Here is a 14,226-nt window from a genome sequence, read left to right on the forward strand (position 1 = left end):
ATTTACATGAACACTTGACACAAGCAGTCATACTAATAACCCAGGAAAGATATTTTTTTGTTTTTAGATAAGAACTTCACTTAATATTGCAGTCCTAAAACAAAAAAGAGGAGTTACAACTGATTCACAACCTTTAGCATTTGGGCAAATGTTAAATCTCATTAAAACCAACCTGTTACTCATGAAAATGTTTAAGCAGACAAAACAGAGGAGTGTTTCACCCTTTTTATTTACAGATTGTCAAAAAATACATATTTCTTAGTCAGTATTGAAATGATGTAACAAATGCATAAGGATGACAGAGATTTTGGTAAAAGTCAACATATTTCAGTACAGTGAGAGCTTATCAACATTTATCAATCACACCAAACAAACATCAGAACCAAAGTTAGTTATGAAAAACTTTGTTCCATTCTTGTTTTTGATGATGTGTAAAATAAAGAACTCAAAAGACCTTTGTAGTTACAATAAACCCATTTCCGTCCCTAAAGCTTTAGATGGTTTTGTGCTGCATTTACATTTATTAGTACTTCGAATGACAAATTTTAAAGCTATGAATAAAGCATATCACAAAAGTCTTTATTGTGTCCAGACAAGGGTGGGCGTCCAACCGTTGCACTGGCTAAGTGTACATGGCGACGTACATCCACTGCAGATAAGAGGTAGATTAACACAATGCAATTGTTAAATAAATATATATGCTAATGTAAATATATCTGAATGGCATTTTATGCAGTATAAGCTAAATACCTCTGATTCCTGGAGCCTCATTGCTTTTCCATCAGAGAGTTGCCTGAAGATTTCTGGTGAGGGACAAACAGATTGTAAAACTGTAATGTGAGCTTTAACAACCACAATTTTCTCCATTTGACTGGACTTACTGCACATGCAGTCCAGGCGAAGAATGAGGCTGATGAAGCTCTCCAAAGTCATGTGACCAGAGGAGGCGCCATAACGCAGAGCCATGAGGCTGAGCATGTCATCACTCAGCTTCATTCCTGATAAACACACATGGTGAGGGGTCAGAGGCGTTTGACATCTTTATGTATTCTTGTGATTGTTCGACACGCGTTTTATGTTTGACTCATTGGCTGCCCGTGTTTTGACGACTGTTCGAATCCAAATGTTACCTGCCAAAGACGTTTGCCATTTTAGGGTTTCTCCAAATGGAAAAGAGATTTGGCCGAGCGTCTGCATCGGGTAGTCTTTGGGGGAAAACAATCTGAGTGCACTTCCAACACATTACTAACAAACTCTAAGTGCGTACCCTGAAAAGACCCCAACGCACACACTTGGCCAAGTTAGGTCTCCATATCTGCAGTCACAGAACTCAATGTTTCTCTTTCTACCTAAAGATGAGTCAAAATGCTCCAAAGCGCTGGCAGTTTGGGACTTTCTGCTGTGACAATGACTGGCAGCAAATGACTTTATTCACGCTGACAATGTGAGCTATAAGAAGTTAATGGTTCTTCATATAGACAATTCCAAGATTGTTTTCTTCTTGTGAGTCCTGACTTCCATGCAGGGTGGAATGAGCTTTTGTTCATATTCACATGACACCTCCTCCAACTCTTTAGTTATACTAAATATGAACTGGTGTTCAGCCTAGCTTGTTGTAGACCAGAGTATTTGTGGCAAACATGTTCTTGACTGTTGACTGCCTAAAATTTCTTGTGTTGTTTTGGGTTGCTCCGGCAGATCAAATCATGAAACTGATTGGTTTTTACAAAAGGGTATCCATTCCATCTCATAGATTAACTTTTTTAAGGTATCTTCCATGTAAAATAACTTCTAAATTACATCTTCATTGCACATTTTCAGCTATTTTGGTTTGTTTGACCACCCCTTTGTTTACCGGCAACAGTCACATGATTGAAAACAGGCGATACTTTAGAATAATCTTAATAAAAATCAACCTCTAGTGGTCTCAGCTAGAACTGCATGTAAATAGTAAAAGAGGCATCTGTAAAGACTGTTAAAAGAATGCATTTTCTTCCAAACAGGATCATTTTAAGACCACGACCAGATGAGAAAACAATACATTTTAGTATTGATCTTTGTGTTTTTGTAATCCCATTTTAGCATGGAATATGTTGTTGTATAAACCAGGATGTAACAACAGTATTTTAGCAAGATGAGACAATCTATAAAAAGAAAAAACTCGTCGAATGCTGTTATCTCACAAAATCACAGGGTAACAAAGAATAGATAAGGAATAATAAAAGAGAATAAGTAGGAATATGGTTTTACCGGACAGCACATATTTTACTATGTTTATAGAGATACAAAACTCTGAATATAGCATTCTTGTCATATAAATATTAAAGCATTTCTTTTTACTTTCATGAATCTGGTCTACCTGAGGCTATGAATGCATTCCGCAGCTCACTCAGTGAAAGTGTTCCGGTTTTTGACACGTCGGTGAGGAAGAAAATGTCCTGAAGGAAGAAGAAACAACCAATAGTGATCAATAAATATATGCTTAGGTTGTATATTCAAGATGAATGTTATGTTTCCCTACCTTGTAATTCACAACTTTGTTCCAGAGTCGCACAAATTCCTCACTGTTTAGTTTCCCAGTAATTGATGTCTTTGCAAATGTGCAATCAAAGAAACACACCTCCACTTGTTTGGACATGCATGACCTTCAGTATGAACATGTTTGTTTTATGGATGTACTTATCTGCAGTGGGAGTTATTATAAAGAAATATGCATTCACTACAACAGGATACATCCATGAGAGCAACCATGCTGCGACAAGCATCGATGCTGAAGCCTCCAGATTTTAAATCTCCTAAAGAGAACAGAAAACGCATCATCCAGGCAGCAGTCCAAAGCTCAAGGTGTTGTATGACTGAGAATGAAATCTGTGGAGTGTAAGCTTTTCCAGTCCAAACCTTTCAGGATGTTGTCATTCAGAAGCCGCTGGAGCTGCTCAGCATCCACTTCTTCATACTGGAAATTCAGTCATTTGTGGTTAATCAATAGCAGAAAGCATCCATCAACGATCAATAATAACAAGATGCACAGTTACTGGAAATTTCTGAACTCTTGTACGGAGAACTGGCATTGCCAAAAAGAAGACAGAGCAACACGGAAAATAAAAAAATAGTAAATAAATAGTTTCTTGTTTTGGAGCATTTGGTTTTTCTGACCTCCTGTGTGGAGAATTGTCATTCCAAGAAAGACAGGACGATGGAGAGAAAATGCCAACAAATGCTATGAAATAGCATGGAAATATAATTATTGGTTAAAATATGACATCTGTCAATGGTTTTACTTTGATTTCTACTTTAGGGGTAATTTTTCTGAACAACGTAGAAAGATGTCTGCTTTCCAATAGGCGATTATAGATCCTCTGAAGGATGAACAATTAACTTTTAGCATATGGTAGAAGCAGGCTAGTGTGGTATGCGGTAGGATTCAGTAGGCAGACAGTCTCAAATTGAGGAGGACACACAAATGATTTTTAAATGCGTAGGCACTTAAGTGCCTACTTAATCTATCACAATCAAGATCGTAAGACACCATTAAAAAACTTGCAAAGCTAGCTAAATGACTCAATAGCAATCCCCAGACTATTTAACGTTGGTTGTCATGACAACCAGAAGCTTATGTTGACGTTTTCTCTCAAAAGAAAGACATGAAAGTGGTTTAAGCTTCTCTAGCTGGCTCATCTCTCCGGTGAGCATACTAACCAACTCTCTGTGAATGTGAATAGACCATTGTCATAGTTTAGTAACGTCAAATGGCAGCGTAGCAATCTGTCCTTTACATACATGATTTTATTTGGGGAAACCGACTGTGCATGTATAAGCACACATTGTTGCAATGATATCACAATGATATTATTGATATCTGAACGAATATATTAAAAATAATCAATATAAAAGAAAGTAAAAATATAAACGAAGTATCAAAATGGAATGATTCAATGTATTTCTTCCTGCCTTGTGTCGGCGCTGCCTATCCTGACTGTACACCACTGGGTAAAAGTATATGTACGCTGCACAAGGAAAAATCTAATCCTACAGCTTCAGTTCCAGTGTTTAGGTTTTGTCATGTAATCTTACTTTTTAAATTAAATCACATAAGAAATTTGTTTGAGAGATAATAAATACAAGAAATTTACTCTATAATTCACAAATAATTAAGTGTTTAGAAGAGAACTTTAGGATTTTAAATTAAAATAGCAAGTTTGCAGAACAAATCTACAGGTTACCTTCTACTTTGTTTATTACAACTTCAATATTTTAAAGTTAATTGATGATAAAATAAAAACAGGAAAAGAGTGAGTTGAAAGACCACCCTTTTCCCCTAAATGAGTCATTAAACTTCTTCGTACAGCATCCACATATTTAGAAATTTCTTTTTTTTTTTTTAAACTATGAAGATAAACACTGTTAGATGGAGAATTCACCTTGTCTGAGTATTGACGGAAAAATTCCTTTCTGTTTTCATATTCTTGTCCATTCTCCTGCTTCACCTGTGAATCAAAGACAACAAAGTTCACCTCAAAAGACATTTAAAATAAACATTGGTAATATTAAAATATATCTGAAATTTGACACACTTTTTCAACCGGTTCCTGTCGGCTGTCAGAGGAATTTTCACTATAAAGAGAATCACACAAGGTTAGTTTGGAGCTCGTATTTGGTTAAAGTCACGTAGTCGTCTGCTATAGAGACTGGAGCATACTAGCAATGGGTCTCATTCTTGGAGTGGATGCTCAGGAGGAAGGAGGCGGTCTCGTTGGGGTTAAAAGTGGACGGAACAATCAGGTATTCTCCAGGCTTCAGATACAGAAACTCCATCACCTCGCGTGCATTCATGTAGGTTTTAGTCTGAGCAACAGGCGCATGGCGGTTGAAGAAGGAGGCTGGGAACTTCCCGCTCTCAGCTTTATACTGCAACACAGATGTTTCAGTTTTCTTTCATTGTTAGAAAAGGTACTGGAATAGGTAAACTGGGAATGAACTCCATAATAACATAGTTTATTTACCTGTTCAGTCACCTTCAGGCAAGTGGTGCAAAATTATCCATGTTGGAGGAAAAAGAAATGTATTTAACTGTAATTGTATTTAAATGCATAATATTTGAACACTAATGCAGTTTTTGTAAATAATGGGGTTTTTTTCATAACACACATTTTTAGCAGCTGTTACACATATATTTATAAGTATATAATGCACCATTTTGGAGCAAACATCTTTAATGTGTTGTAGAGTTTAACAGTTTTTTACAGTCGGACAACTTCTGCGATGTTCCGTTCCTGGTTATAGACGAGTCGTGCATAATGAAAAGAATTTACCTGAAAAATGGAGAACCCAATGTGGAGGTTTTGCACCAGCCGTCTGTTCCTCTTATCTGGCTTTTGCATGAGAGTCACCAGGATATTTTTCACAGCACTGTTCTCTAAATTGTCACCTACAACCTTGAAGCGATATTGCGGGTTTGTCCAGAAACTTTCTAAAACACAGAGACAGAGTTTGTGTACATGATACTGTTTATGTACGACTTTCACAAAAGCAATCAAACCGTTGCTGAGTCTTTGTCAGAACTTCCAATTTCTCCTTTAAATTTCTAATGAATGTAGATTAATTAGATCCTAGGCAGTGGTGTAGTGGTCCCTTGAGAAGTGGGTATACACTAAATTTTTCACCCTTGTTTAAAAAAAAAAAAAAAAAAAAAGCCCAGAAAAACATTGTTTCATAAAAAGTGACATTTAAGACTACTCTATTTAATTCACCCCACTCCATCAGTATATTTGCTCACTGTCGCATAATTTCTGCTCTTCGGTTTCAGGGAGGAAAAGTTATGAAACTACTAAACCTATTCTAACACATAGCTGGTGAAAGACAGGCTCATAGACTTATCTACATATATCTTCATTATGTCTATGTTCAAGCTAAACTTAATGCAGCTGATGGTTAACTGCACCTGTATAGCATCGGTTACCTCAGCTGAGCTGCTGGGTGACGTAGCTACATGTGTAGGAACGTTTGTATTTGTAAAAGCAGCATCACAGGGAGCTTAGAAATTTAGAAGTGGGTATACTCTATGCTGACTCTATACTCCGTATACCTGCGTAAACCCTGAACTACACCGCTGGTCCCAGGTAATAGGACTATTACCTCTGTTGTTCATGCAGCCTCCAGCAGTTGTTCCTGCAACCCATCGTCCCTCATATGTGGATGCCTTCCAGAGAGAAGAGGAGTTTGGATCCAGGAAGTCTGGACTCATGGCGCAGATGTCAATGTCATGGTAGAACTTGCAAAAGTCTTCCAGGGTCATCCTGTTACAATCAGACAGTCTTTAATACATTATTTTGAATGCAACGTGAAAAGATGAAATCCCGATCACAAGGATTTTAACATACATTTAAAAAACCTGACATAAGTAAAGTTAGGTTTATGTTTAGAAAGGTTATTTAAACATAATGACAAGTATAAAAACAAACGTAGAAATAAAACATATGATTAAAGAAGTGAAAAAAAAACTTGAAAACGTAGTTATAAATAAACTTTTATCATCCCAACAAGCCTCAGACCTTAAAGCATTTTTACAATTACCACACAGTCTTATAAAATACTGCCAAGAATAATACTTGACATATGCAATCAACATCTACCTTTGAAATGTAATTTTGTTTTGTTCTGTTCTGTTTTATGTATTTATTTATTTACTTCTATAGTGAAAGTAAAGGTCATGCTAACAACAGTTGATTCCTCTTTAATATGATTATTCTTGTTGTTATTTCATCTCTAAGCTTACAGTAATCATTTACAATGATGAAGTTATGCAGTAATAACAATAATAATAATGATAATAACAATAGCAACACAGTATAGCACAATATATGTATATATATATATATATATATATAAAAATAGCTATATATATAATATTATATAGTATATATAGTATAATATTAGAGCTGTCAGTTCATTTCAACACTGTATTAAATATAATTTGTTTTATTACTGATAAGAGGAAGTAGTTTTCTTTTTTCCTACCTGCAAATTCGTTTATTTCCCTGTATAAAGATTTGCTGATTTAAATGATATCTGTCAACAAATCATGTTTCTTCCATATAATTAAATTAGCTTACCAAAACTCTCCATCATCAGCCACAGAAAGACACATTTCACGATCATGAGGGCTCACAGTTTGCCACAAAGAGGACCTACAAGACAGTTTGTAGGCGATGAGACATGTGACTGTAAGATCTAAACTAACTTTGGAAGCTACCTACATTATTTTACAACAACTGACAAAACCAGTTCAGCAAAAGCAAACAGAGTTCGTGTTATTTCTTCAGATGATCTGAACCTTTTTCTGCATATCCCTCCACACACACGGCTGTGGTTGGGATAAAATATTCAGTTAAAAAAAAAAAGTGATCACATGTTAAAGAAACAAGTCTTTGCTTGTGAGCTTGACTCTGGGTTGTTCTTACCGATCACTCCAGTCTCCGTTCCACTCTCCTCTGCCCCAAGGGTTCCACAAACGCACCAGGTTTACAAGGTTCCCTCTGCTCATTAGCTGACCATAAAAACAATTATTTTGTGCCAAATAATACTATTTTATGTTATATGATCTATCTGTTGTGTTATATACTTGTCTTTTTATTGTAAGCACCTGCTTGAAACCTGTGACGGTGTAGGCATGGCCCTGGATCAGTCCGTTCGGTAATACAGTGTTTGCAGGTGTCTCCTGGAAATGAAAGAAATTGATCATCGCTTGGAGTTAAATTATTACTTATTTAATGTTGTCGACATGAAACCAGACTTTTGAAAATAAAATTAAAATGATTTAAAATTGTTTGGATGGCAGATAATTGGCTAGTTGAAGGAGTAATGTACAACCTTTGGCAAATAATAGTTACTATGTGCAAAGCAGCTAAAACAAACCAAAAGTAGTGCAAATGACAGACGTGAAAATAGTTTCTTCATGAGAAACTGAAAGCTATGGTTTATTCAGTGGAAGAAACCTGGCTCCCCATCTTCCTCCTGACCTTGCCATGAATGATTGGACCTTAAAGTTTAAAGTAGGTAACTATTTCAATATATTCAGAAAAACTTTCATTTATATTCTTGTCAGATGAGACCGTTTGTCTCCGCAGTAATCCAAATATCCTCCCAGCACAAAGGAAAGGAGTGAATCCAAAGGAAGGGATTCTTGAAAATTTACACTAAAACCAAATTAGAAACATAGTTGCTGATTTTGTTTTTTAGTATCTGAAAAGGAAAAAAAGGTTTTGAGGGACAACCTGTTTTTTTTTTCTTTCACACAATTATAATTTAACATAGCATAATATACAGCAGATACAATAGAAATACAAGTCTCACAAGCCTGCAGTAACAAAAATATATGTTCTTTTACCTCTGCACAGCTGAACAATACTTGCAGGAAGATAATTGACCCTCATGATTGCTCTTCTCTTTAAAGAAATGCTTTGCTTTTGCTCTTGTTGGGGTGCATTGAATATATATTAGAATTTTAGAGCAGTGCCTTATCCCCCAAAATATGACCCCATGGGTTTCTTGATCATGCAAATGATGTTTTATATGTTACCTTCAGTGATTGTGCATAGAAGTATTCAGAATAGTATCAATTAATGAGACAATTACATGGTAAAAAGAATGTATTTTTGTTCTGACTATGATCCTCTTCAACATCAAATCAACTATTTTAGTTTCAAGGATGCAACTGTAGGCCATATTTGAGGAAACTAATAAGGGACATTAAAGTTTTTGCTGTTTTTTTTTTTTTTTTTGTTTGTTTCTTTACGTCAACTTTTCTCTTCACCATCTAATTTAGGTAAAACAGTCTCATGATCTGTCTTTTCATCTGAAGTTTAGTGTACAGAATGTCAAAAAATAATCAGAGTAAACTGGTCAGTGTTTCTTCTGTGTGGTGAATATTTTCCTTACCCCTTGCAGCGTACTGCAGCTTATGAGCGTATTGGATTTACCAGCTCTACACAACATCTCCCACAGGTTTGAAGGGGGGTTGGACAGCTCGATGCACATGTGTACACCACCAGTGAAATCCCTCATGGCCTCTGCAGGGGTTCCAGCTATCATGTCGGTGTAGGAACCACAAACCCTGACACAGATTGTAATCATGTTATTTAATGCAGTTAAAACACAGATTCAAGGAGCTAATGTCGTAGGAGCAATGTTGTTTTTTTTTCTTTTTTTCTAACATACTTGGCGTAGGCTTTCTCCAGCAGAGCAGGCCAGAATTCATTCTCATCTTTAGAGTGAACGAAGATCAGCTTGCCGTTGATTGTTGGCAGCTTGTCATCAATGACAACATCCACCCACTTCCCAAATCTCCAGAACTGAATGGAACAGTGAAAAGTAAAATTAACGTTTTCATTTAATTTTTCACCTACAACATGAGTCCGTGGTTATTTTTAAATTCTAAATTGTTTTCCGATTGCTAGACACCAAAAGGAGACTCTTTCTGAGTTGATAAACACCGCTAACATCGCTAACACCGCTAACACCGCTAACATTGCTAACACCACTAACATCACTAACCTTGCTCTCTGCAATGGTCAAGGGGGAAAAAAGACATTTGCTGTGTGTGTTTTGTCTCTAAACAGAAGCCAACTGGACAAACTGGCTGTAAGACTAAAATACTGACCTAAAGCTGTACAAGTGCATCTAGATTTATAGCTATACAACCACACAACATCACACTTCACACAGTTATGTCTTGTTGTCCCAACATAATTGTGCTAAAACATATAATCTTTCATACCACTGTAACGTGAAACTCATTAAAGTAAACAGATATTTTATCCACCCTGCATTTTGTGTTTCTGAAGAAAAAACTAATATTTGCTCAGAGCTTGAGAGATTAAAACTCAGATAGTTTACAAAGTTTTTTTTTCTTTGTTTCCAAAGTAAAGAAAGGAAATTATCAAAGTTGGCTCTTCAGAGGAACAAACAGAATCTGTTTCTTTTGGGACCTGTTCAGACCTTCACATTCTTGGCTACAGATCCTGATTGTATCCTGCTTGCCAACTTGGTAAACTCCACCTGCTCGGACAGGCACTTGCAAACTAGTGAAAACATTTCAGAGTTTTCACATTTTTTGCCATTTTTGGGAGCAGAGTCAAATGAGTCACAGTACAAACATGTACGATGCAATGTCTGATGGCAATTTATTTTTTATTTGTGTTGGTAAACTGTGATCCTTTGAAATAGAATTATTATATCATATTTACCCTGAAATGAAACAACCCCCAGTAGTCCTTATCGAATGTTTGCTCCATGGGAACAACTTGTTCAAGAACATGACTCTGGAAAGTCAGCGCTCCAATAGATGCAAGAAACCAGCAGTTCCCTGGAACGAAACAGAGAAATAAAAGAGTAAATTAACTAAATTCATGGATGAAATGTGCTTCAAAGAAAGTGTAAGGAATTAGGGAATTGGCCTACCAATTATTCCCTGACCAAAGTCAAATCTGGAGACACCATCAAGCACAAAGGATGGATTAGGAGCAATTATCTGGAGAATAGAAAATGAATTGTCATTTGTACAGTTTGAATTAAACCAGTGCACCTTAAAATAATACATGATCACCATCATTTGTGTCACCACATCCTTGCAAAAAATTCTTCATTTTAAACAGTGCGAAGGTTATCGCTTAGGTCATCTAGACTGGCTTTAATTCCATTGTTTTCTTTCATCTTAATGATGAACGACACACTTTTAAGGATCACAGTGTTCAAACTTTGGTTAGAAACGTGGTTTGAGTCATGGAAGAGGCTGTCTATGTCAATTCAGAGGAGGACTGAGACATCTCAACCTAATATAGTATCCTTTCAATTATGGACTACTCACTTTCCACATGTACTTTCCATACTTTCCACTAGAGGGCAGTGAAGAGTTCACCTCTTCGTTCCAACTGCAATGTTAGTAGCAACAAAATATTGTTTCTGTTGTTGAACTTCAAAGCTGCGCAGCGTGGATCAAATATGATAAAACCGAGTGCATAAAGTGTCTGAATACAGCAGTGAGTGTCAGACTGTCACATAAAATGAAAACAATTCCATTTCACAATGTGGAACAATAATAAAGTAAAAGTAACTTCTCAGGTATTGATGTTATGTTGCTTTTCCACTCCAACCACCTCTATTTGCAGAAACCACCTACCTTCCTTAAAGTTACTTTTTTATATCATTAGAAATATAAGTTGTACATAAAGTAGCTCCTAACTCTGCGTGAGCTCTCACCGCTGGTCTCAGCCACTCCACTCGGGTCAAGTCGGAGGGGCTCAGTATCCCTTGACCGATGGACCTTTTATCAGGCGGGAACATGTCGTCGATGTATCGAACCCTTTTAATGCTGCAGTATTCTTTCAGCTGCTGGTAGTGTTGCTGTAGGAACCTCTCGGGGTTGGTGATGCTCCCATAACCTTCTTGTTTTTGACGGGATTCCATGATGTTCAGACACACACCGGGAGGAGGCATTGCGGCAGTGTTTCAGTTCTGACTGCAAATTTTTCCAGAGAAATGTTAGATTTTTTTTCTTGCAGGTCAATCCACACCCGGTTTATAGGAATATACCGTACAAGGTATTCATAGAGTCTCTTTACAAGTTAACAATTTTTTTAAAGGCAAATGAAGAGATAATTGTAAGGAGTTTCTACGGACATCCTATATTTCAAACAATAATTAACATATTTTTATGAATCAGACTGAAAAATTTGTTTATATGTTGTCAGAATTGAGTTTGGAGATGGTACATATAAAAAGGAGGAACGATCAACAGTGTTTAGAGGAACACGACATACACAGATATACAGTGGAAGTCTAGTAAGAAAAATCCGACTACACAGGGAAGCTGATGGAAAATACACACAGGGAAACAAAGGTGCAACACACGAGAATAAAGAAGGGAACACAGGCGATCTCCATACTGACAGGGGCAGGAGAATCATGGGAAATATGGTATGGGAATGGTGATCAGTAGGCCGGTGTGGCAGAGTGAACCAGAGGAGGAGCTGACATGACATATGTCTTCTTGACAAGCGCTTTTCCAAGATGTTTTAATAGAGAGCCTTAGATTTTAAGGCTTGTCTTTTCAGGCAGGCAGATATCTTTTATCAGACGACACTGCAGCTTTCTTCCTCAGGTGAAGCAGTCAGATCGCGGCACTGCAGAAAGTCACACGCTTACATGTTGATGGTGATTTTTGTCCGAGAGTATTTTGGTTTTGAATTTCAGTTTTCTTTTATTGATCAGACTGAACTGTAATGGGACTGTGTTAATGTAGGACTTTTCTAGTATTCCACTAAAAGCTCTTCAACACTACATACAACATTCACATTCATGCAGCACTTTTATGGATTCATTCTAAGTGCTTTAACCAACACTCAGCATTCACCCTGCTGGGCACATCAGGAAGCAATATGGCAGTCCAGTCCTCAACAACAACATGTTATAGTGAGAAATCTATCAACTGTTTGGCAAAGCCTACCTCCCCCTGAGCCACAGACACCATGCAAATAAACTGAATTGCACTGGGATTAAGAAAGTTTTCTGAGCCTGAATAAACATGAGCAGTAGGAAGAGGACAAAAGCTACAGCAGACAGTGGGTATCATTAAACAGGCCAGATCACTGGCAACAAATTTTGAAAAAATATGCTTTATTAAGACATTTTTCAGTATTTTGAATGGGATATTTGTACATCAGGAGGCAGATTTGTTTAAACTACCATCTGCCCACACAGCCTGGTGCATAAGCTCTGTAACAGGCTAGACATTAACCATAAAATGCTGTAACCAATTAATTTAATTTTATATATATTGTTTCTGAGGGTTTTTGCATCACTTTATGGTAAAGAAGTTGCTCAAACACCTGATACTTGACTCCCCAAACCCTGTGCCAAATGAAGATGTCAGATTAAAAAAAAAGAACTTTTCTCCCCTTTCTTTTCTTGGAATGAGTTTTAAAGACTTAATTAGTCGTGCAACTTTGTCTCAAACATTTGAATTTAGTTGTTTATTTTCTTTTTATCCCAACTAAATCTTATATTTCTTTCAGCTTCATGGAGAAGCACATTGGGTTTAAAAAAAACAATGTTTTTTAGAGTTCAAGATGGCTTGTCCCTCATGTCTACACCATCACTCTGATTTTAGGTTTTTCTTGCAGATAAAACACAAATTAAACTTAATCCTCATCTTTTAAAGGGGATTTTGACCCTATTTTGTTTGTGAAAACAGGCTAACATGGAGTTGTGTGGCATGTCTAGAGGGAGTTTTGACTACCCTTTTCACTTTTGAAATTTGAGGCAATTTTATCTGTAAATTCTTCTTGTTTTTTAACCAATCACTTTATATTATTAATATTGCACTCTGTTAAATCTGCATTTAAATGAAAAAAGATTATATTATACTTATCTGTAGGAAACCTTTATATATATTTTTTTGTTTGTTTGTTTGTTTTTTGTTTGTTTGTTTGTTTGTTTTTTGTTTGTTTTATTTTTGTTTTTGTTTTTTAAAGGTTTCCTACAGTTAGGTATAATATAATCTTTTACATTATTTTTAAAGTTTGTCACCATATGTGGGACATCCATCACAATACTGATTAGTTTTAATGCTTTAAATAAATATGGATTTTTGATCAAACATGTATGGATGCAAACAATTTCATGATCCAGGGATTCCAATAAATTGCAGCAAGAAGTCTGAACCTGGTTTTCTGTTGTTGAACTAATTCAACAATTTATAAAGTAATTATGATGTACCTTATTTATAGGTAATGTCACCCTTGAATTAGGCTTAATAAAAGAAAGAAACAAACTTACAGCATGTATTCAGCAGTCCCAGTTAAAAGCAGAAAATATTCTTACCTCGCTGGTAAAAAATGTTCAGTGAAAGGTAGGTGGATCATCAGGTGAGTATAGAGGGTGTTACCGTTTATATAGTGCCTCTGAATGTCGGAAGGCTTCAGGATTGGTTGGATGTCTTTAAGTTCCTTGTAGTTCCCTTTTCCGTGAAAAGCTTCAGTTGTTTGTCAAACTATTCATAATCTTAGAGCTTAACATGAGTAGCTGTTCATCTGTGTGTTTCAGGGTTTCATAACTCTGAAGACAATGTGGTGAAGAAAGAGGAGCAGATCTGTGTAGTTTAAAGCAAGTTGAGCAGTTTAATGTCACTCAGTATGCACACCTGATGATGTCACAGTGCAGGGATTTATT

General features: G+C 36.4%; 1 protein-coding gene across 1 annotated transcript; it reads right to left on the reverse strand.

Moving 5' to 3' along the window:
- Positions 1–622: 622 nt before the first annotated feature.
- LOC306772131 (calpain-1 catalytic subunit-like) lies at positions 623–11,493 on the reverse strand (the record flags this gene model as incomplete). Its single annotated transcript, XM_079261544.1, has 20 exons — positions 623–649; positions 751–803; positions 882–998; positions 2,360–2,438; positions 2,522–2,590; positions 2,734–2,795; positions 2,899–2,956; positions 4,422–4,487; positions 4,575–4,614; positions 4,700–4,908; positions 5,313–5,470; positions 6,136–6,296; positions 7,113–7,187; positions 7,461–7,546; positions 7,643–7,717; positions 8,938–9,112; positions 9,217–9,350; positions 10,245–10,363; positions 10,459–10,528; positions 11,257–11,493. The coding sequence occupies 20 exons, from the start codon at positions 11,491–11,493 to the stop codon at positions 623–625; spliced, it is 2,070 nt and encodes a 689-aa protein (XP_079117670.1).
- Between the last annotated feature and the right edge of the window lie 2,733 nt (positions 11,494–14,226).

Source organism: Telmatherina bonti (genome assembly GCF_933228915.1).
Source record: "Telmatherina bonti genome assembly, chromosome: 22".
Classification (NCBI taxonomy): Eukaryota; Metazoa; Chordata; class Actinopteri; order Atheriniformes; family Telmatherinidae; genus Telmatherina; species Telmatherina bonti.